General features: G+C 37.2%; 1 protein-coding gene across 4 annotated transcripts in view; it reads left to right on the forward strand.

The window, feature by feature from the left end:
• Positions 1-22,705, forward strand: part of GRID1 (glutamate ionotropic receptor delta type subunit 1) — a 510,592-nt gene that overhangs the window by 262,468 nt on the left and 225,419 nt on the right. For all 4 annotated transcript variants that reach the window (XM_051799805.1, XM_051799806.1, XM_051799803.1 and 1 more), the window contains exon 4: positions 12,300-12,505. In XM_051799805.1, coding sequence (XP_051655765.1) covers positions 12,300-12,505 — 206 coding nt within the window. The remainder of the gene's footprint in view (positions 1-12,299; positions 12,506-22,705) is intronic.

Below are 22,705 nucleotides of genomic sequence, written 5' to 3' on the forward strand. Positions count from 1 at the left end.
TTTCCAGCTGGCATTCTTAAGTGGCCTTTCAGAGATCTGGGTCACATTCTCCTGACAAGAAGTCTCTCACCCTGCTTCCCCCTCTGCTTCAAGTTGTCAACTATATTGACCAAATATATTTCAGATGGAGAAGTGCTTGAACATATTATGTAGGATCAAAGCAAAATGATTTTCATGACGAATAAACTGAAACCTTAACTAATATATTACCTACACTTGGTGAATAAATGAGCTAGTAGAGTGAAAAATGTTAGTTCTCATTTGGTCCTTTTATTATTAATTACAGTATGTGGAAGTTACCTTAGAGCTAGAAAGATACAGAGCTTGATGTGTTGTGTCCCAGGAATAAAAACCTGGGATTGATTCTGCCCAGAGTGAATAGAAGAATAAAAGTTAGAAATAAAAATAAAAAACCCCTATGTATGGCTCACCTAGAGTTCAAATAGTCTTTCCACACCTTTATACTAAAACATCATGTAGTTGAATTGTTCTCGTGAACTCAGCAGAATTAGATTTTTTTTTTCCCCTTGATGACTGGAATATGTGAAAGTAATTAGCTTTATTAGCTATATTTTTAATATTTTATGTTTTCCTTTTGGTGCATTGTAGCAATTGTAATCTTTTCTTAAGGAGAGGTTTCTGTTTCTCCCTCTCCAGCTACTCTACAAGAATAGAAAAATGAGAAATCAGTGATTACATTAGTCTTGTCTTTACCTGATGAATGGTTTTTTTAGATGCCTGGCAGTAACATATTATCCTATCCTTTCTGGCATGACATCTTGTCCTCTTCCAAGCCATTGCTTTATTTAAAGTAACTGAAATTAGCACAGTGTCTGCTTCTGTGAACTATGTTAAGATGTGCAGATTTGCCAGCACCCACCAAAGATAGCAGCACCTGCGTGGTTCTGCTCAGCCAGAGATGTCCTTTTCAGCCTTTTCTAAAGATAAGGTTTTTCCTGGTGACTTTTGGAGGTGTCTAATTCCTTTCCAGTAAATTAGAAGATATTAGCTAAGGAATTAAGTTCATTAGGGGAGAAAAAAATAAGACCCCTTGAAATATTAACCTTAGGGTATATTTTACTTCCTAAATGGCCTTCAGATTAATGATTGTCATCAGTAGATAAAAGCTTGTCAGATTTTGCAGAGTTGATTTCTCTTTGAGTCCTACAATCAAATTTAAATTTACTGAGGCATATAGATCTCCCATTTCATTTACTCATAAATATGTATAAAGGAGACACTCTAGTAAGTCCTGGTTTTATAGACATGCAAATAAACCCCCTTACTGTCACTGAAGTAAACTGAGAACCCTGAATACTTCTTGCTTTTGAAAAATATGAAGGGGGTTTTCCTGTTGTCTCTTTGGGTATCTGTAAGTGCAGATCTCAAAATAACTTTCTAGTGAATTGTGAATGGAGGTTTTTTGAGATTTACTTTGCTGGGAATGGTTTTGCCAAGTAAACAGAGGATACTTACTGTATTTACTTTTATTCAAATAAAGGTATTTTAATTAAATTTGAGAGGGGCACATTAGTGGAATCAGAAAACTCTATATAGCATTATGCTCCCATTTTCCCATTATCCTTTTCTACAGCTGAGTATTTAATGAGAAGACACTGTTTTCCTGTAAATATTTCTCTTTGCTGTTGCTCTATAAAATATAGTAAAGAGAATAAGAAAAAATATTCTTACACATGGTTGTTAATTTTTTAATGGAGTATCTCTGTGAAAACTGGATATTTGCTTTTGTGTCTGGGCACATTATGGAATCATTAAGGCTGGAAAAGACCTCCAAAGTCATCGAGCCCAACCTTTGACCAAACACCACCACGCCAAACTAAGCTGTATTACTAAGTACCACCTCCAGTCATTTCTTGAACACTTCAAGGGATGGTGACTCCACCATCTCCCTGGGCAGCCTGTTCCAATGCCTAACCAGCATTTCAGTGAATTGTTTTTCCTGGTGTCCAACCTGAACCTCCCCTGGCACAGCTTGAGGCCTCTTGTCCTGTCTCTAGTTGCCTGGGAGTAGAGGCTGACCTTCACCTGGCTGCAACCTCCTTTCAGGTAGTTTGTAGAGAGCAAGAAAAGTCTCCTGTTCTCTAGGTTAAACAATACCAACTCCCTCAGCTGCTCCTCATAGGACTTACTCTCTAGACCCAAATTTACCATATGAAACAGTCCTAGGCATGCCTGGCAAGAGCAAGTTTACAGTGCTTTCACAAAGGCCATGTATTCTGTCATAGATATAAGCTGTTAAACTGTTAGGGAAGTAGTTTGGAGAGGAGGGCTGCACAGGAGCATTGGTTAAAAAGCTGTGAAGCTTTTTGCTTGGTTTTTCAGTTTGTTGTGATTTTTTTATATTTTTATTATTATTGTTATTTTTTATTTATTGGCGTTTTGAGAAAGAAGTGCTTCACATCCAGGAAAGTGTTTGTCCTGATTATCCTCACAGGAATAATTTACAGTGTGCAGGAGCTATGTGAACACTTATTTGTGTGTTGGGAGATTTTGTCTGTGGGAGGAGACTTGGCATTGAATTTCCTCACACGAAGCAAAATACACACTCGAATGTTTGTAGGACTAAGGCCTGAAACATCTAATTTTTCTGTCTGTTAAAATGTATTACTTTTGTTTACAATATGATGAGCGGAGAATCTTTTGGCACCAGTCTTGGTACAAAGTACCACCTCAGAGTTAGCAGTTGTCTTTTCAGTAATCATTTCTCATTATGTTCCAAAAGCATGGAGCTGAGAGAGGGATGCCTGAGGAGGTTTTAGCTGATGACAAAGTACAAGCAGATTTGTGGTTTTGTTTTCTAGCATGTTATTTTTTGTGTTTTCCTCTCCCCCCCCGAATCAGAGTTCTGTTGTTAGAGAATGGAGTACTTGTATTTGCCATTGTACTAAAGTAGTTGTCATAATGCGAATGAATAATTGGCAATTGATTATTTTTTTCCCTGTTCGTTTGTGTTTGGTGTATTCCTACAAGAGGGAGTAATTGGTGGTCATTATATGTGACATGAACTTAGTTTTTATTTTCAACTCCCTCCTGCTTCTGCCAAGAGATTTGTTATCTCGGTAGGGATCCTTCTCATCTTGCTTTTACCAGAAAACACTGGAGAACAGAACAGTCTATAATTGATTTTTGTATTCCTTCACGTTTTTGTGCAGAGTTTTATGGAGGCTATATTGCAAAAATGGGCTTTAAAAAAAGTAGGAAATTAAAGAAGGTTACATTTTTTTTCCCATTTTCAAGTTCAATTAATATTGAAGTCTATATTAAAATGCATTTTGTGAGTCAAGTGGCTATCCAAGGAAATTAAACTTCCAATACTACCATCGTCCTTATGGCCTGATGGACATCATGCAAATAAAATAAAGATTGGCCAAAGGGTCCTTCTTCCTCAGTTCTGAACCAAAAATGGTCACTGCTGTCCTTGCCTTGCCAGCAGGTGAGCAACTGTTGGCGGAGTAGTTCAGGATGGGCTTGCCAGGGCAGGTGAGCTCTGTGAGGCTCAGACTCCACGTGAGCGAGGTGTCCATATGGGGTGTGTGGTGTGGGGACACAGAGCCTTAGTCACAACCTCAGCCAGGAGCTGCCTCGGTCAGAGAACACTGTGCTGGGGGCAGTCAGGCTCAAGGGGAGGTGTGGGCTCGGTGCCCCTCTGCCACCTTGTACTGAATGCCCTGAAAAGTGAGCACTGGAGTGAAACTGGGGCATCTGCCAAAGTCACAGTGCAGAAGACTGGAGATAGTACAGAATTAACAACAAGTAAGGACTTGCTTGGGAAAAATCTGAGACTGGTTGAGAAATAGTAACAACAAAGAGAATTTCTGTTTCCTCAGTGAAGACTCCATCCCTGGAGGGTGCCAACATTAGAACTGGCAGCTCTGGCAGCATTTCTGCTGTTTCTGTGCCCAGAGCAACTGACTTTTTCTTGAACCTACAAAAATGAGAGAAAGTTTCTTCAACAGAGAGTTGAATTATTATTTGCTGACATGTAGTTAAGCAGGTATAAGAACATCTAGCTTCTCTAGTGTGTATTTATAGAGTATACTTTTTTATACTGTACAGGTGTTTATAAAGTACACTGAGACCCTTAACTGAAAGACTGTTGTATGAATACAAGCAATAATTACTGTCACACATGTAAAAGAATCAGGTCTTCCTGCCAGTAGCCTTTCCTCAAGGGGGAATTTAATTCCTTTATCTGCAATAATTTTAATGCCACCTCTCTTGAGATTGGAATGTACGGTATTTAATGCTCATTTAAACAAGAGGGAGACTTGCTCTGCAATCCATTAAATCCAAAGGGACATGCTTCTACCTTCTCTTTGCTTGACACTTATGTATACATGCAGAGAATGAACCTCTCTCAAATTCTCAGGTGACACCTGGTTTTCTCTGAATGAGAAGAAATAACCTTTGCCTCTCTATTAAAGGCACGCCCTTTACACACTTGGTTTGTTTCAGGATGTTTTTACTTGCAAACTTATCCCTAGTTTTGGGTTGCTGGTTTTATTTAGGAAGGATGTTCTTCAAGGGTCCAAGTACAGTAACCAGAGTTACCAGGCAGTAACAGGTGCTTAACATAACAGCTACATTTGTGTGAAAGCAGATAGGCTGACAGTCACAATGTCTTAAATGGGCACTATTAATTCACATATTTATGTAAAATAATATGGCTTCAGGAATGTGCATCTCAGCCCTCCAAGAGAAGAAAGATATGTTTTCCTAAGGTACTGATGGATGGTTGTTTAGATTTTATGGTACTCAGTCATAGCAAATATTAAGCTCAGTAATTTAATGTCATAATTAGAATTAGTTTAGGTGGAAGAAATACTTCATTTAAACTGAGTCTGTACATCAGGAAAAGTATATTTTCTGTCAATACAGATATTTTTGGTCTCATAAGAAGATTCAGCAGTTCCACTGTGTAATGTATTTTAGTATATAAACAGCAGTAGTGAGGTGAGAAGCTATTACAGCTCATTTCAGTGGTTTACCATTGGGCAAACAGTTGGCAATTATTGCACTTGGAAGAATTGAATGGATGATTTGAATGGAAATGCTGGTTCTTCAGTGAATTCCCTTTTTACATCAATTGTAGCATATGTCCATGGTTTTTTTCAGCAATAATGAAATTCCTGAGTTGATTTTCCTTGTGCTTTTGAATGCTGAGTGTTAACATCCAGCAGGAGAGACCTGTAGTTGACCTTTCATGCTAAATGTGAAAGGGCTGTTGTAGCCTTTAAAAAGACTTTGTGCTTCTGGGCCTCCTGGGAAGCTCCAGTTACCTTCAGATTGGATCAGCTGTTTCAGGTATGAAACACCAGTTGTGCAGAGCAACTTTTAAATATTGTTAATAGTGATATCTGCCTTCTATGATAAGCCAGGTCTGAAAAACATCTGTTTGTGCACGCAACACATCTGGCTTTATGGTGCATTCTGTACCTTTCCCATCTGTTTAGGAGTGAAAATCACCAATACATGTGATTCAACTCTTTTCAAAGTACTTTTTATATTTGAAAGCATGAAAATAATATCAATGTGGGCGGTATAACTGCCCAATAGAAAATTTCTGCAGCCATTATACGAACTTCAGCCTTCGATATCACGAGGAGTTTGGAGTAGGTCTTTGCATCTGGTTAATGCTGACTCTTGTATCCAAATACACATGTAATACTTTTAGTTCCTATGAAAAGGTGGTCAAGTGTCAGCTTGTGATCTAGATTTAAGTGATGAATCAGTATTCTGTGCATTTTTCAAAGATTAAATTTCTGATAGCCTGCTTTTTTTCTTTGCAGAAATATCTGATTTCTGGTATTTCTCTCATCTCTTTGAGAAGGGACTATACAGCTTCTAGGTCTGGTTGGTGAGGCAGTGAAGGTGCTGGCATGTTGCTCTGTCTTTGATCCATATTAGTAGAACTGTCCAGAAGAGAAAGATAAAATTGGGAAATGGGAAAGTCCAGGGGGATCCTGAAAATTCTCAGGTTGTTATGCTGGTTGTGAACTGATTTGGATGCTCATAGTTCACATGGGCTTAAAGGGAAGCTGCTGCTGTTCTATGCAGGAGAACCCCCTGAGAGTTACACAGACCCTTAGTGCATAGAAATACATAGAAACCACACCTGCCTGAGGAATTCCCTGCACTGCAAACTGAATTATCAGGAGAATATTATAGGGAAATATCCATGATTTGCTCCTGGTTTACACTCTGTTTGTCAGAGACAGGCTCTGGAGCTCACCAGAACTTCTCGTCTGGTCACATCTAGTACAGCTGTTCTTATCTAAACTGAATAATAAACAATATCCAATTTAATTAATGAATTTATTGTACCTGATATTATATCTACTTGCTGTAATAATTACTGCCTAGTTATTGACTTAATTTCTTTATAAAAAATGAAAAGAAAATGGAATATAATTGCAGAGTGTTACTTTGAGCTCTGGCATATCTAAAAGCATGAAAAAAGCCAAATATTTTTTCCTTAGCAGAAAATTTTTGAACTAAAACTTAATTAAGAATGAGGTGACTAAATCAGACATAGTTTGAAATTGTGAGTTCTAATGTTTGTAGAATAAATTATCTTAACACTGATTGTGGGAATACAGCAGGCAGAGACATACAAGGAAATGATGTAGGTAAAGTGAGAAGTTACATGTTTGGAGGGAGGCTGTAAGAGCAGAGAAAAAAAAGTAGAAAATATGCTACACTAATATAATCTCACATTTGCACTGGGAACTAATCAGCATTTATATTCTCAAATTAATGCAGTCATATCTTTGTTATACTTTCTGGACTAATCAATCTATTTGAACAGTTAAAATCATCTTGTGAATATTTTAGATTGGAAGTTTCAGTACTTGCTCGAAGTCCAATTCTTCTAGATGATTTGGATGAAATAATTCCCTTTTGGAAGCATAAATAGCAATATTCTTTCTATTGTTTGAAGAAAGAATTTTGTTATTTATTAACTGAAAAATAAGAGCTACTTCTGAAGTATGTCCACTTTCATCTTTCTAAAATACTAGAATATATTCAAATCCCTCAAGTAGGTTATTATCTGCAGCAAGGACAAAAAGATGGTATTCGAAATAATTTATTCAGAAAGCTGGTAGTGCAGCAGGAGTCTAATCATCAGGATATGTGTCTCTGTTTCTAACACCAGTCATATTATCCCTTATTTCTAATACAAACAATTTTCAGTTGTGAAAATTAGGGAGAACAGCCAATGTAAGATAAAAAGAATGAAATCCATGAAACTGAAGTGGTTTAGGAAAGCTGTTTCAGAGTGCTTATAGGTTATCTTCCAAATCAGTGAATCCTGGAGTGAGTATTTTATTCTGTCTCAAGAAATGAAATAATAAGTGGGAAGTATTCTGTTCAATTTGAAGTCAAGAGAGATGAACCTACAGTAAAGGAGAGGATTTTTGTATGAAAGATAAGAAATAGCAATTTTTTTCTTCTCTTGGAGCTTTTAAGTATAAGGAACAATGCCTTGAATAGCCTTCCTAAAATTTTGGAAAAGGTAAATGAATTTTTATAAGTGCATAATGCTAGAACAGTGAAACTACCCAAGTCTCCTTTACACTCTTCTCAATACTTTAAATATCGTCAAAATAATGCTCAAATAGAACTGGTATGGGAAGGAAAAAAAAAGTGTGAAGAGCCTACAATCTGCAAATGAGAACTCAAAACCTCACCATCACCTGATCTCATTGTTTTTCACACTTATTTACTTTTCCCTCTTACAAATGTACAGGTGAAAGGATTGGTGTAGGATATTTGAAAACAGAACTTGGTGACAATACTTAGTCCTCCCAGAATTTACTTGGATAAAAATGACAGAGCGTGAAGTTATATCCTGGTGCTTCTTCAGCCTTGCTTTCAGCTCCAGCTTGATACTTCAGTTTGCTTCCAGCTGTTTTCTGCCCAAAGTAAAATGTTTCCTGGCCATGTGCTGCCTCTATTTCTGTCAAGTGGGGTTAGGAACTGGTGTTGAAAAGACAATATAGTGCTCTTTACCTCCTGGAAATTCCTTTCTGCAATGAGCCGTCCTAAAAGGCCAGCTGTGCCCAACCACACAGCTGTTCCCAGAAAAATAATAGCTTAAACCTGCTTTTGTCAAGGCCAAGAATCAGATCCTGTGAATTTATGAAAGGTGAATGCTATGGTAGACTCTAGAAGTGTTTTGCATAAGCAAGATTATAAATAATATAATAAAAATTAATTACTTTAGTACCTGATAATGAGCTTTACAGGTAGCTAATGCCATGTTTAGTATTATTCTTTTATGTTTGTGATCCAATCAGCCAGTGCAGTAACCAACCTAACCTATGGCAGGAAATTACATATCCCATTATTCCTTATAGTACAATAACACCCTTTATTTATGGCAAGCATTAGTTTTGTAGTCACACTGACAGAATTCATATCTTAGCAGTGCATCAAGACTTTCCTTCCCTCCTTGTAATAGTTATCCCTAAAATTGTCAGACCTGGACATACGGTATATCTGTCAGCATTGGGAAGAAGGCTCTGGGCCACAGAAATTCTCTCTCCAGTCAGATTTAACAGAAGAGGCCCAAAGTTCATAAGAAATTTGCTTTCCTTATGAAGATCTATTGAGTTAGTTCTAATTCCAGCCTGCTGATTCCACATGATGGTGGATGACACTAGAGTGTTGTAAACATATCCAATTATCATATGGTTTTACATATCACTTCTATGAGAGGTGCTCACCCGAGTGCATTTTCTGTAGTGCAGTTTCTCTTTGAAGTGTATGTGTTTTATCATCTCTAAGAAACTCATGTTCTCTAAAGGGAAATTTTCAAATATTGCCTCTGAAGCTCTGCATGTTGAGCATGCATAACTCAGGTGGGCAATTAGATAATTAAAATATGACTATGTGATTTTAATGTTGAGTGTAGGCTACAACCTGAGCAAAAGGAAGTAACTGTGAAACTGAAGGCAGATGGCTGAAGGTTGCAAACTGGTCTGTCCTTTTTCAGATGTTCTAGGCACAAGTGAAAGTTTGAAGTGGTATACTTTTCCTAGAAAACATGAAATAAATGGGGACAAGGAATTATTTCATTAGTAATGGTCCAGGATAACTCTAATGTTAGAATCTGAACTTAATAAAAAGTCTCTGTTAAGACTACAAGAGACAGGAAACAATTGTATTTTAACAGGCAGAAGCATTTATAGAACCCTTTATTTTTATGAAATTCTATGTGAATTTTATAAAACTCATTTTAGTGTTGAAGGAAATGAAGGGTGAGTTGTCCTAGATTATGAGAAATGAAAAGAAATTCATAACTGTTATCTGTGAATATTTCTGTTTCAGCCACTGTGGAACAAAGCTCAGTTTTTCTTTAATGTTTCATGGACTTGTGATCTACTAAATGGAGAAAAAAAATGAGGGTACTCTCTTCCTTGTGTGATATGTCAGATAAAATAAAAATGAGCCTAATTTATTATGTCTTTTAAACAGATGCTCCTGCATATGGGCATGTGTTTCTGTATTTGTTTACTGATACATTTTAAGAAATGATTGCCCTCTTGGTAATGGTTGCAGATAATTACTTATGAAGAAAAGTTCCCATTATGCAGGCACCTAAAATTGTTAGTCACCTCTTAAAACACTTCAGTTCCCACTTCCACCTCTGAATTCCCACCAAACCTTCTCCTTCTCCTCAGTGCCTCAGTGCCATGTAGGAGCAGGCATGTCAGCATTCAGGAAGATACCATCACACAGTTCTTTTTAATTGCCAACACTGAATAAATTCACATTCATTTATATCTGCGAAAAACTCACAGATTGTGCTTGTGCAGTTGAGCTTGGACAGTCTCTTCCATCTTAGGTTTTGCTTTCTCAAGCTGGAAAAAGTAAATTTTTTTTTCATTTTTCAAACTGGGAAATAGCTTGTTTTCCTTGGGGGAAAGATTTGTAAGGGAATATAAAATACCCTTCCCAGTCCAAACAGTCTTACCGCATGCATCAAGTATTTTGCACTGGTCTACAAGAATATTTCTAACCAGTAGTTCAGTAGGTCAGCTGAAAACATAAGGCAAAAAGAAAACCAACCTAGAGCAATATCAGCACAGTTAATCTTTTATAAACAGCTTTTGTTTGTGCAGTGATAACTTTAGAGGGTGACAGGAAAAGACAAGTTGCTACCAAATCATAAGAGTTTTCTTACTTTCTCTCATACTTGCTTATCAAGCACTGCAGTAATTTTGAAGGGCTAAACATCATTAAAAGAAAAATCTATGTGTTTTGCATACCACATATCCATAAAGTGTGTATAGGAATGAATGATAGCTTACTGAATTTAAATTAACAAAATCCAAACTTACTTTGACAAGTTTGGTGAAATACTTTAACCTGTCAATGATAGTTGTTTGTCACTGTCATTTTTGCAGCACACCTGCAATATTTAACAGTTATACAAGTACTAAAATCTTCTGATGCTTTCCTGAAATTCCTGCATAGCAATAAACCCCTTAATATCCTCACTTACTTGGGATTTTGGACAATAAGCTAGTCTGGCATGTATTTGACAGTGTGATAAAGCTGCTATAGACTTAGCTGCCTAAATTGAGCAGCAAAAGACCAGCAAAACCCTCATGAGTTCACCTTTCCTGATGGGGGAGTTGGCTGGAGGGACGATCATGTCAGCTAAACCAGAGTTAAAAAGGCAATAGGGAGTCCACTGTGGTTGGCCCAATCCCAGCTTAGTTTCTATTATTTCTGATGTGTCTCTGCAATTCAGCTGATTTCTGAAGCTGAAGTAATCACCTTAACAAGCATTGCCATGTTTGGACAGAAGTGTGAAGCTACTCAGGGCAAATTCCAATGCTTTTCTTTTGGATCTGATATTTTCTAGTTGACACTAACATATTGCACTTGTTCGTGAGCTAAATTCTTTACCTGATGTATCCTCACAAGGTATTACTTATATCAGGTTTCATATGACATTTTCCAAGGAGACATAAAAGGTGATGATATGTATTCTATGGCTGTGAAACACCAAGGTGGGTGATGGTTTAGGAGCCCACTCAGGGGGGGCAGCAAGCAGTGCTATTGATTCAGTTGGAATGGTGTTCAGCTCTCTGAACAGTGTCAGAAGATGGTTATTTCCATGATTAATAATAAAAAAAAAAAAAAAGCAAACCACCAGGTGTTATGATGTGGTTTACAGAGATTGTTAGAGTTATAGTAAAGTTTTCTGAAGAGTGAGTTTTATTATTGGATCAATAAATGTGCTCTAACTTAAACCATTCGGCTTCACCCAGGAGATGAAGTTTAATGATGAAAGTGTGAGAAATGAATGTGAGAAAAGATGCTTCAATACTTTCTTTTTCAAGTTTTACATGTTTCCCATAAAATTAAGGTCTCGTAATAACATGGCACAGCTGTGATCAAGTCACTGTTAATTTTGAGAGCAACCCGGTGCAATATAAACTTTGACCTTGTTCTAAATTTCACAACAAAATAAAAATTCAAACATTTATTACAGAAAAATGCTGAGAGTCAGGAAAAAAGAATACAGTTCAAACAAGCAGCTTTCAGCGTGAACATAATATGAAATGTGTTTTTTTCAGTCATCCTGAAGTTGAGGCATAGAGCTCAAAGAAACTTGTTCTGAATGGGCTTGTTTGCATGATTTCTCTTCTAATAGACTGGGGCTTTGTGCACTATTTCATGGGCTTGCAGGTAAATGGTAAACCTCTGTTTAGGTAGGTTATTTATAGGACAGGAGAAAAACAGGGATGTCAAATGGAGGGCTGTGTATGTTCTGGATATGGTAATTTTTTCTTGAAAAAAGCAGGCGTATGAGGTTGTGGTAGAATGAGAAGTTTAGGAGTGAGTGATCTATCCTCTGTGTATTTATCTGCTCCTGGTTTTCTGCATTTGAACTGTTATGTTGTTGGGGTGGGACTGTCTTTTTGTTTGTGCAGTGTTAAGCCTTGTGGCCTTGAGCTTCTGGGGAGGTTGGCACAGCCACCCAAATTCACCAATTGGACCTTACTGAGAGTCATTCACAGATGATTGGGGAAAGGTAACTGATGGAGTTTCCCCTTTGGTATTGGCTATGAAAGGGAGGCATGGAAGATGGTGGTGTGGAATACTACTCTTCCAATGGCATTGCAGGAAAAAAGTAAAAAAGTTTTTCTCCACCTAATTAATAATGCTTACCACCTAATTAGTGATGCTTGTCTGACTGATGAAGGTTGATGCAGTGGCTTTTTTCTTTTCTTTTTTTTTTTTCTCCCTCTGTGTTACAGATATACGTGGGCTGCAGGGATTTCTCGATCAGGCCTCAAGACTGGGACTTGATGTATCATTACAAAAAGTGGACAGGAACATCAGCAGAGTATTTTCCAACCTTTTTACTACCATGAAAACGGAAGAGCTGAACCGCTATCGGGACACATTGCGGAGAGCTATCTTACTGCTGAGCCCACGGGGAGCCCAGACTTTTATTAATGAGGTCAGTGCACAGTTGTTTTTATCAGCAATATTTTAGAAGCATGTATTATGACTTATTGTGACTTATTATGTGATACCTTGCTGTGTTTTGCCATTTCGACAGTGCTGTTTGTTAAATGTCGGATGGGATTGCAAGGCTCTGGTGCCAGAGAATTGAAAGATCACATGCTCCATGGAATGCATACTTTGTGGTTGATGCAAATGGGGCAGCATGGGCCAGATGGGCACTTTCAGTATAATATACAGTTCTCTGGAGTAATTATTTTTTTATCTGGTTGTCTTCTGTATCAATAATTTTGTCCTGGATTTCGACCGCTGTTGACAAGTGACCAGAAAATCTACAATAGTCCATTAGAAATGAAACATAATGTGCCTAGAGAAATGCCTTTGTTGTGGAAATGTCCAAATTCATGTTAAAAGGGCGCATTACGGATGTTTGAAAGTTGAATCAAGGAGATTTTATCAAATATGAGGTGGGAATTAGATGTTTGTCTTTTTTTTCTTAGTGGTTTCTTGAAATCAATGAGGCTAATTAGGACAGGGAGGTAGCTGTTGGGCAAACTTTAATTAGTGTGCTGTGGGCTAATTTTTGGCATTAATTAGTTTTATCCAGATTTCTTAATATTAAATAATGAATTATTTTACAGTGTTTCATATGTCAGAATTGAGAATGAGAGTTGAAGCCTCAGTATAAGTTTGTGTATTCATTAGCTAAGATTTTGGCAATGAAGTAGGGGTTTTAATTTTTTTTTTTTTAGCTAACCAGGCATAAGACTGAACCAAGAAATTAAAATGTGGGTGAGACCTGTTTCCAATTATCAGTTTAGCTGCATCAAAGCCTGCTAAATTAAAAAAAAAAATCAACTCAAATTAGCTTATTAAGGTTTTTTTACCATAACGGCATTAGTAAATTATCCACATTTTATGTTCATCAGTGGTTTTTAAATTAATAAGGTAAATTTTATCAGAAACAAATGAGGCAAATAGTTAGCTTGGAAAAGACTAAGCACAGGGATAAACTCTACTAGTGTTTGTGCATACACGGGGATTTCCAGTAGAAGAATGAGGGAACAGATGCCCTCAGAGTGTAGCAAGCTCTACGCAGCTCAGTCAGTTGTTTTATTTGCTTCGTAGCAGACCTCCAGCAGAAATACACATTGCTGAACTTTCCAGTGAGTCCTAACAAAGTATTCAAACCAGGTGTGAAAAAGAAATAAACATGTGTGTTTTATTCAGACTCAAACTCGGTGGAAGGTGTGTCCCCCTTCAGTGCTCAAGGTTCCAGATTTATTTGTTAAGACTTAGATGAGTGCACTGTCAGGACCCTGAGGTGCCTGGAGTGTAAAGGCTCGTGTATTAAACTGCTTTACTACTCACTTCACCTTAAAGCACTGTGTATTATAGGCATTAAGACTAATGACTCTGATATATTTCCAGCTCCCTGCAGGAGTTTAACAGTGGGCAGAAATGAAAAGTAATTTATTTGGCAATCTTCCTATATTGAATCTTGATTGATTCAGAAAAGCTTTATAAAAGAAAATTTAAATCTTAGAAAGGAACTCTCAAAAGGCTTGAGATATGAGGTGCACAGTGTAGGGGAGAATCTTTCTCTGGCAGAGGCTGGGCTTACATTTTGTGGAGTTAGCAAATAACTGCAATTCTTCAAGATCTCAGTCAATACGTGGAACTAATTATCTACAGCACATTTTCAGGGAGTCTAGAATAACAGCTTTCAACTTAAATGAAATATGCATTTGTATGTAATTTACAGAAATGCATCACTCACTGTGTGTGGCAATAAGTGCCTTCAAAGGGTTTACTTATTTCTGCAGTAACTATTTCATGCTATAGATAACATAGAGCTCTATACTAGTAGTATTATTACCAGTCTGGCTCTGCACCTTGAAAATTGTTTGGAAAAATTAGAACAATTTCTCTCTTCAGTTTTGGGGGGAAAATTAGCTCTGCAAAAAAACCCTAAGTAGTAGCATTAGAAAAAAATGCAAAGATATTATTTTTATATTTTGCACATATTTATTTTTTTTTCTTTAACTCAAGTTAGAAATAAAAGCTGAAAAACAAAGAGAAGAAATTGGATTTAATGCTTTGTTTCCACGAACTTGTGGAAATGGAAAATTTCATGTGAAAAATAGGTTCCTTATTAAGTTTTTCAGTTTTGCTGAGTTAGTATTTTGTAGTAGGGGAAAAATGTCTGAAAAGCTTTAACTACATTTTTTAAGGTGTATTGGCTAATAACATTTCTTCATAAAAACAGGTGTTGCATGTAGACCCTCCAGTGGAATGTAGAACAGATATAAGAACAGTATTTGGACTATGAACCCTGATATGAACAGTTTTAACAAATTTTTCTTATCACAAGTCACAGACATCAGCCATTGGAAGCTGGTACAAGATTTATTTTGCCTGGTTTGATATTGCAAGTGATACATTTTTCCTGCTAAAAAATATGGATCCAGTTTTCAGCCTCACTTATCATTTCTTGGGTGGGCCAGAGAGATCTCATCTGAGTTTGGATGCACAAAGTTAGAGGATTCTGCCATGTCATACATGAAGAAGCTTTGAATTCTAAAAGAACTTAATTTTAGGATTATCTCTTAATTTTCATTAAACTCTCTTAATATTTCAGTACCTGATTCTGTCATGTGTCAAAGTTACTGCAGCAGGAGTCATTTCATAAGTTTTCAAGATTTATTATTTTACTATAAAAACTGCTTTGACTTTAAGAACAGAGAGAGGAAGAAAGGAAAAATATCTTTTCAATGATATAGGTATAAACACGGAATCAGCTGTTATTCAGAAAAGAAAAGGTAAATGCATTTATAAAATGTTAACTAACCTAGATTTTGCATTAAAAAGTCACTTTGGGACTGAAGCAAACCTATTGTAAAGAGTGTCCCTTCTTAATCAGTTGAGAAAAATGTTCCATTCTCCAACTGCAAAAATCCTGGCTATTCTTGTCTCAGTTGGTACAGATGTACAGGTACCAGCAAATACAATTTTGTAGTTTGAAGGCCATGCCATCCTCTTGCAAGGCAATATATAGAAAGAAAAGAAGAAAAACTAACAATTCAGAAATGGGAAATTTGTGACTTTTAGCTACTCTGTTAGTTTCTTTGGCCCAGACACAGGACTCTGAGATTCCAAAGGCCCCCTCTTTGTGGCAGCCAGGTTTCACCTCTCTCTTTCACTTACCAATCGATAGGGTTTTTTGGTTGCAAGTAGAGGTAAATTTGTATGGATTGCTTTTATCATTAAGGGCTGTACAGTGAAATGAATAAATGGAAAAATAGTTCAAAGAGGTGACAAAAATGATAAAAGAGTTGGAGAGTACGACCTGTGAAGAGAGGCCTCAGGAACATGCTATATACAGCCTCCCTAGGGGAATAAACTGATGAGTACCTGAGAAGGAACATGAGAGGAGAAGGAGGAATTCTTTAAGGTGATCCTGATTGTCTAACAGGAAGTAATGACCCAAAGCTAACCAGGGAATGCTTTCTAGCAGGGAGGTCAGTCGGACAACAGGAGTGCTTGGCAAGAGGGTTCAGTGAGACATCATTCCTCAAGGTGTTCAAGAGTTCACTGGATAAAAACACTCTGGTAAATTAGGCTAGCAGACTTTCCTGAGTCGGTTTGAAGGATGTTCTAGGTGATCCAGGAGTTCTTCTGAAGACTTACCTTGAAACATTTGTTGCGTGAATAAGTTTAGACGTTGTACTTTTTAGACAAGACATATCTGAAGAGGAGGAAAAGGTCTTATAATTTAGTGCTTCTTAAGTTTCCTGTGGCAGGTGTGTGGTACCTGGTGGCTGTGGTTTGGTTTTTTAATTCTTCACAGAAGACATATGGTTTGCTTGGGATATGTATTTTTATGACATTTTTCTTTATAACCATAGGTGATATTAATTCTTTAATCTCCCTTCTTTTCATTATATATATATATATATATATATATATATATATATATATATATAAACTTTACTTTTTAAAACCAGTAAAATAGAGGCTGTAACCCACTTGCATGTAATTGTTGACTTGTAAGGAGAAGACATTATTGGCTTTACAAGACCTTTAACTCAGCATTACTTGTATTTTTGGCATCTTCACTGAAGTGAAAAATGTTTCTGTTGAGGTGGATCTTTGAAAATGCTGTAGTTACTTGTGAGCCTGCCTTGCCTCTGAGCTAGTAAGCTTACTGCAGTAAGGTTCCTTGTATATATGCATGTCCCTGCAGCAAACCAGATGAAAGCAGAACTTTTTGCATACCTAGGATAGTAAATAAGCTTTTTTTTAAAAAAAAGGTAATAAAAGAGAGCAGATTAATTGCTTTAAAAATTAATACAAAACCCCTGTATCGATGCAGCAGAGTTATGTGAATCACTGCAATTCCAAATTGAGCTGAAGCTAAAAAATTCCAGACTAACTCTGTGTTAAACAGCTTGTAATTTATCTCTGCCCTGTTTATGTAGTAACCTCTGTGTCCCCACAGGAGAGCAAAGACTGCTCTCTCTTTCTCTTTTACCCTAGTTCACACTAAGTGTTCTGCCTGATTCTTTGAAATAAATAGAGATATCCTGCTTTTGGTTTGGGCTTTTGGGATCATTTCACAGTGATTTCTGGCCTTCCTTCATTCCTGGTCATTGAGAATGCTGAATACCTTACTCCCAGAGCACTCTCAGTTGGCACTTGTTAGTGAACAGTGCTCCAGACTTCTCTTTTTCCCTTCTGCAGCTGGTGACATGTTATTACTTGACTGGAGCTGAATGAATTATTTATGGCATCTTGAACAGTTTGCACCCACAAGCAATTGTATGAAATGTTTTTTCTCAGGGACCTTCAGTTTTCAAAATTTAACTGGAAAAAGTTCAATACTAATTTTCTGGCACTTAACATTTCATATTGGCATACGTCTCTCTTTTTTTTATTTATTTTATGTTGCAAACATTCAGCATATTAGTCCATATCTCTGTTTTCTCTGCAGCATATAAACATCTTGAAATATTGGTGAATAATTTTGGGAAAAAATATTATGCCTCTTCTGTTTTTAGAAGGCAATTTCTATGTTGAAAGAGCTGGTGGTGATTTGTGAGTGCTGGTAACAGACCTGTAGAAATAATACATTCTTCTTTCAATGGTTCAAGTTAAATTATGCCCGCCTTATTTCTCCTAAATCCTCCTGTGGTATTCTATTTCTTCCTTAGAGCTAAAATCTTGTCTGCTATTGTTGACATTTTCAATATGCTGAGACTCTTTTTGCTTAAAGAGAATAATAATTATAATTAAAGCCCAAGCAAATCTCATTGAACTGCTAAAACTGAAGTGAAAACAAAGCCCTCCCATTTTGGGATAAATTGGCCTTGAAGCAAGTTTCTTTCCACTGGACCAAAAAGAAAACCCCAAAACACAAACCCTCCTACATTTTGTTTCACTGTGATTAATCCAAGGGGTGGGATTATTTTCACAGGGATCCCAATCTGTTGGATCCCTTTGTGAATATGTTTGGAGTGATCAATTACACAGACTTGTAGACACTGTTAAGAGGGGGAAAAAATGACGAATAAATGACTTTATGAATTCCTTACCTAGTTTCATTTAAATGGCATTTCTTTTGCTACTACTGGTATATTTAAGCGACAGTTTTAACCCCTTTTTTTTTTTTTTACTCCAGTAGAACGTTACATGAGATGTTGAACCTGAATGTTGAAATGATGGGAAACATGAGGCTCTCATCCAACTTTGTGCGTCTCTAACAACAGCTGATAGGAGTTTTGTGAGGCTTTGTGGGTCAGTTGAGAAAAATGGCAAGAGACACACAAAGTCCTTGTGAGTCTAGAACCTGCTTTGCTATCAGTCTTGCTAAGTCTCTCGTGCCAGTAATGATATGTCTGGTCTGAAGGAACCAGATTTCCCAGCTCATATTCTGAATCTGATGACAGGGCACATATGCATAAGGGATCATGTATTTTTAAATGTCATTAAATCTGTATGTACAGGAACCAGGTCTTCCTCTTGCTCCAAATGCTTAATATCCAGTGTACTTTTGGGTCCTTGTTTTATTGCAGGTGTTTGGTTGCTAAAACAGGATTCACTTCAAAATTTCCCTGCTGTCCACATGTAAGGATGTCAGGTCTAAAGGAAACTGTGCCAAACATCTGGCTGACAAAGTTATTAAAATATCTGAAATTAACTTTTGTCTCATGAGCTTCATTAATTTTTTTGAACTAAACAATTTTTAGCTAATTATTTTTTGTTATTTTTTTATTTGTTAATCCAGATCTCTGAAGAGATTTAACCTCAAGATGGGGGGAGAGAGGCTGCATTTATGGTTTGGTGGGTTTTTTTGAAGGAACAGGAGCTATCAATGACTTGGAAACACACAAATGTTGTATTGGGCCACAGGCAATGCACCTTTAGTACTGTCTTAGTGCTGGTTTTTGCAAGAGCTGAGACAGGACAAGTCCAGTGGGCACTAAAAAATAGCTGTCAAAAACTAACCCCACCTCCACCTACTCCTTCATGGCTCTGTTTTCCAAATCATTTTACTTCAGGTCGTTTGGCTGACTCCTTGATTGATGTGCAATTTTAAAATAAAAATTATATGTATATGTATTTTTAAGGTAGTGAAAAGTGAGATTGAATACTCTGACATATCTGTGGTCACTATGCAAAATGTTTCTCTGAAATGCTGCAAATCTGTTGATGACTTTATCATTCCCAGCAAGGATAATTTTCTGCAATTTAGGTATAATTTACCAGAAAGGAGAAATTAGTAATTAATTATGGATGATTAATTTTAAATATGCTCCTGCATTTGCATTTCATCCCTATACTAGCATTTGCCTATTGTAAGGCACTGGCAGAAGCAGTACAGGTACATGAGAAAAGGTCTTTGCCTCACAAAAATCAGAAAAAAGTAATAGTCAAAAAAAAGCTATTTATCATCTTCTGGTTTTACTTTTTCATATAAATTTAGTGAACTGTTTAGCTGACTGTTCTAGAGAAGCTTGACTTTGAGGGTTACAAAATACATACTGTAATCATTCTGTATTAAACTTTTGAACCTACAACACCAGTGTGTACACACTGTAGCTACAGGTTGATTTTTTCCGTGTCTCTAAGCACAGGAATTGGCTTGGAGCACAGGACTCTGAACAACCATCTCTCCCCTAAAATAAACTTCTAGACTTGCTGTGCTGGATTGAGAAAACCACTGATTCATTTCATTAGTTGTTCCAGAGGTTATAGAAGAAGGCCATTATCCTTAGAAGGGATGAGTAATTATTGCTGATAATAATTTGCACCTGCTTCAAAAATCAGCTCCTTTTCACCGAAGGGTTTTAATCACTTCCAGTAGGTGAAATAAAATTATATTTACCCAAGACTTTATTTTTAGTTTCAAACTAATTTGAAAAATTACTTAAGCCTTCACTAATTACTCGTAGCACACAGGATAATGCTGTCTGTGTACGAGATAAAAGCTTGGGTGAGATTTACCATGATTTGAGAAGACTAATCCCAATCAAGGTGTCCTAGGACTGGTGCTCTGTTCCTCTTAAAGTTATTTTGTGCTGGCAGGCAGCACACAGTGTGAAGGTGTGAGGGTTAGCGCTCTTGATGCAGCACTGCCTGGTGTGTAGGAGACAACACTGAATTTTATGCCTATTTCTTCACAGTTGAAAGTTTAGAGTTCCTAAAAAAATCAAAAATAAAGAGTCAAGGGAGCTCTCTAGAAATACAAGGGAAGAAATATCCGGAAACTTTGTTCATCAAGGACAAGCAGTTAGATCTGATTCAATTCAGCTTATAACTTGAGACAGTGTGGTAACTGTGCAAGAAGATTGTCTTTTCCTCGGGCAAAGAGTGTTCTGTGTCAAAGGAATAGAGTGGTGTATCATCAGCATAAAGCGTGATGTGTCAGTTCATTTACCTTTGTACCTTGGAGGATGGCAAATACTGCAAAATTAGCAAGGGTTTGAGAGTTGTTTTGGAAAGAGAGTATAGTCCTATGCTAATAATTATTTTTCCTACTGCCACTGTTAGTACTGCTGGTGCTATTATAACTAGTATGTTTGCTGTACTTGAGTGGCTTGTTATGATTTTGGATGTTGTTTTACTGGGTGCTGTATTTGTGTCCCCAAAGAATTTACAGCATTCAGGAGGTGACAGATAGAGGTGTCTGGGGGGTAAAATGGATTGATGATGAATGTTGTTCTGTGACACCAATAGTGTCATCATACCAGGATCTTAGAAGGTAGCATTTTGAAAATAAAAGAAGGATTTTGAGATATTTGTGGACATGTTTTCATAAATAAGAATACATGAAAAGGGTTGAAACCAAGGCCAGAATCTTCATGATGAATTAGAGGTAACCTGAAAGATTGGAATAAAAAGTATACAGTATTGAAAGTGAAGATAGTTAGCATATCTTTGATGTGACAGGTAACAAGGGAGCTATTGAAGCAATGTGAAGAGATGGGTGAAATGATCAAAGCAAGGGGTTAGAGATCCTCTTTGTAGCAGAAGTTTTAGTGACATATGAGGAGAGCTTGCAATTCTTAAGGTCAGAAAGATGAACTTGGAAGTAATCAATATGTAATATCATCAGAGCTGGGAAAGGAATTTTAGCATTACATATGGGTAAAAAGAACTGTTTATTAAAAAGATTATATCTAAGGAATCTGTGAGATTTTGGGTTTATCCTGGATGAGAAGCTTTGAAAATAGTGAGAGTCAAGGATGACACTTGTAGTCCAAATTGGCAAGTCTGATGTTCTGGCTGTTCATTTTGACTGAGAAAAAGGATTTTCTTTCCCTAAAGGAAGAGAGATGAGAAATCTCGTTATCCACATGAAGCTTGTGATGGTATCCAGAAAGCAGGCTGTCAATTTAGACTAAACAGAATATAAAAAATGTGTCAGAGAGAAGTAGATAAAGACTCATCAGCATGTGAATGACCATGGAATTTTTTGCTAGTTTGTTCACTGGATGAAGTTAATGTGAAGAAAGAAGATTACAGAGTGAAAGGATTTGGAACCCTCCTTGGGAACTTGGAGAAAGTGTCCCCAGGAGAGACTGTCCTGAACTGTCAGAGGAGGAAACCCATGAGAGAAGTGCTGAGAAGAGGAAGTTTATCAAGAAGAAATGTGATCAGCTGTATTAGAAATATCTGGCGAGTCAAACAGGAGACAGTAACAGTTTTAGAGCGTGGCTAAGAAAAGTGAATGATAGCAGGAACAGTTTCAGTTAAGTGAACCATGTGTTAAGGGTCTGCAGGTAGAAGGGAGAAGAAGAATGGGGTGAAGAGACAGGCTGGCAGTGGGAGCAGTTTGTGTGGGCTGGGGCTTGCATCATCTCTTTGGATGGGCAATGTGTGGTCTGTCAGCTCTGCTTGTCTTTGCAGTTCTTACCACGTGAGCAGTTGTTCTGTGTGCTGCTCTCCAAGCACTGGGAAGTTGTGTATTCATAGTCAGTAGAGATTATACTCCCCATTCTCGGTGGTGGTTGTTCTGCTGTGTGCAGAATTCCTTCGTATTAATCTTATTGGGAAAGGAGACAATTTTACAGGTTTTGGATAATTTCCTTTGCAGTGTGATGACTAAGGGAATAAAAGCAGATCTGACAGTATCCTCTGTGGGAAAGGGCATACACTTTGTGTCCTAAGGACATTTTCTGATGGAGCTTTAGTTTTCAGTAATGTCTCTTTACTGGAAAAGTCATCATGCTGAAATTTTCATAGAAGGAAATATAATCAGGTTTCTATACCCAGATTTGCTGTTTTTGTCACTGTTTTTGTTCACTGCATGTTCAGGGTTTTGTTAAGATACATTTTCAAACCTTTTATTCGAAGATCAATTTTCAAGGTTGATTTCTTCCTGTTGAAACTGGTACCTAATGATTATCCTTATAGAATATAAAATGTGGAGGTAAAGGGTTATTAGTCCCTTTTTTACCAGCTGAGGCATTGAGGTTATAAAGAAAGTAGGCTATTTACTGAGTTCACCTGAAGCAGGGACTGAAGTTCTAAATGTCAAACCAAGAACTTGCCCAAAAGGTCATCCTTTCATTTGACACTGCCAGGTGTGTCTTTGCCACCATTGACCCCTGGTTGTTTCAGTTGACAGAACTGATTGTCCTGTCACTCCAGTGGTCCTTTTGTCAGACATGCAGCCTTTAACCCATACATG

This window comes from Manacus candei, unplaced genomic scaffold (assembly GCF_025592945.1).
Source record: "Manacus candei isolate 608988 ecotype Guabito, Panama unplaced genomic scaffold, ASM2559294v1 h1tg000050l, whole genome shotgun sequence".
Taxonomy (NCBI): Eukaryota; Metazoa; Chordata; class Aves; order Passeriformes; family Pipridae; genus Manacus; species Manacus candei.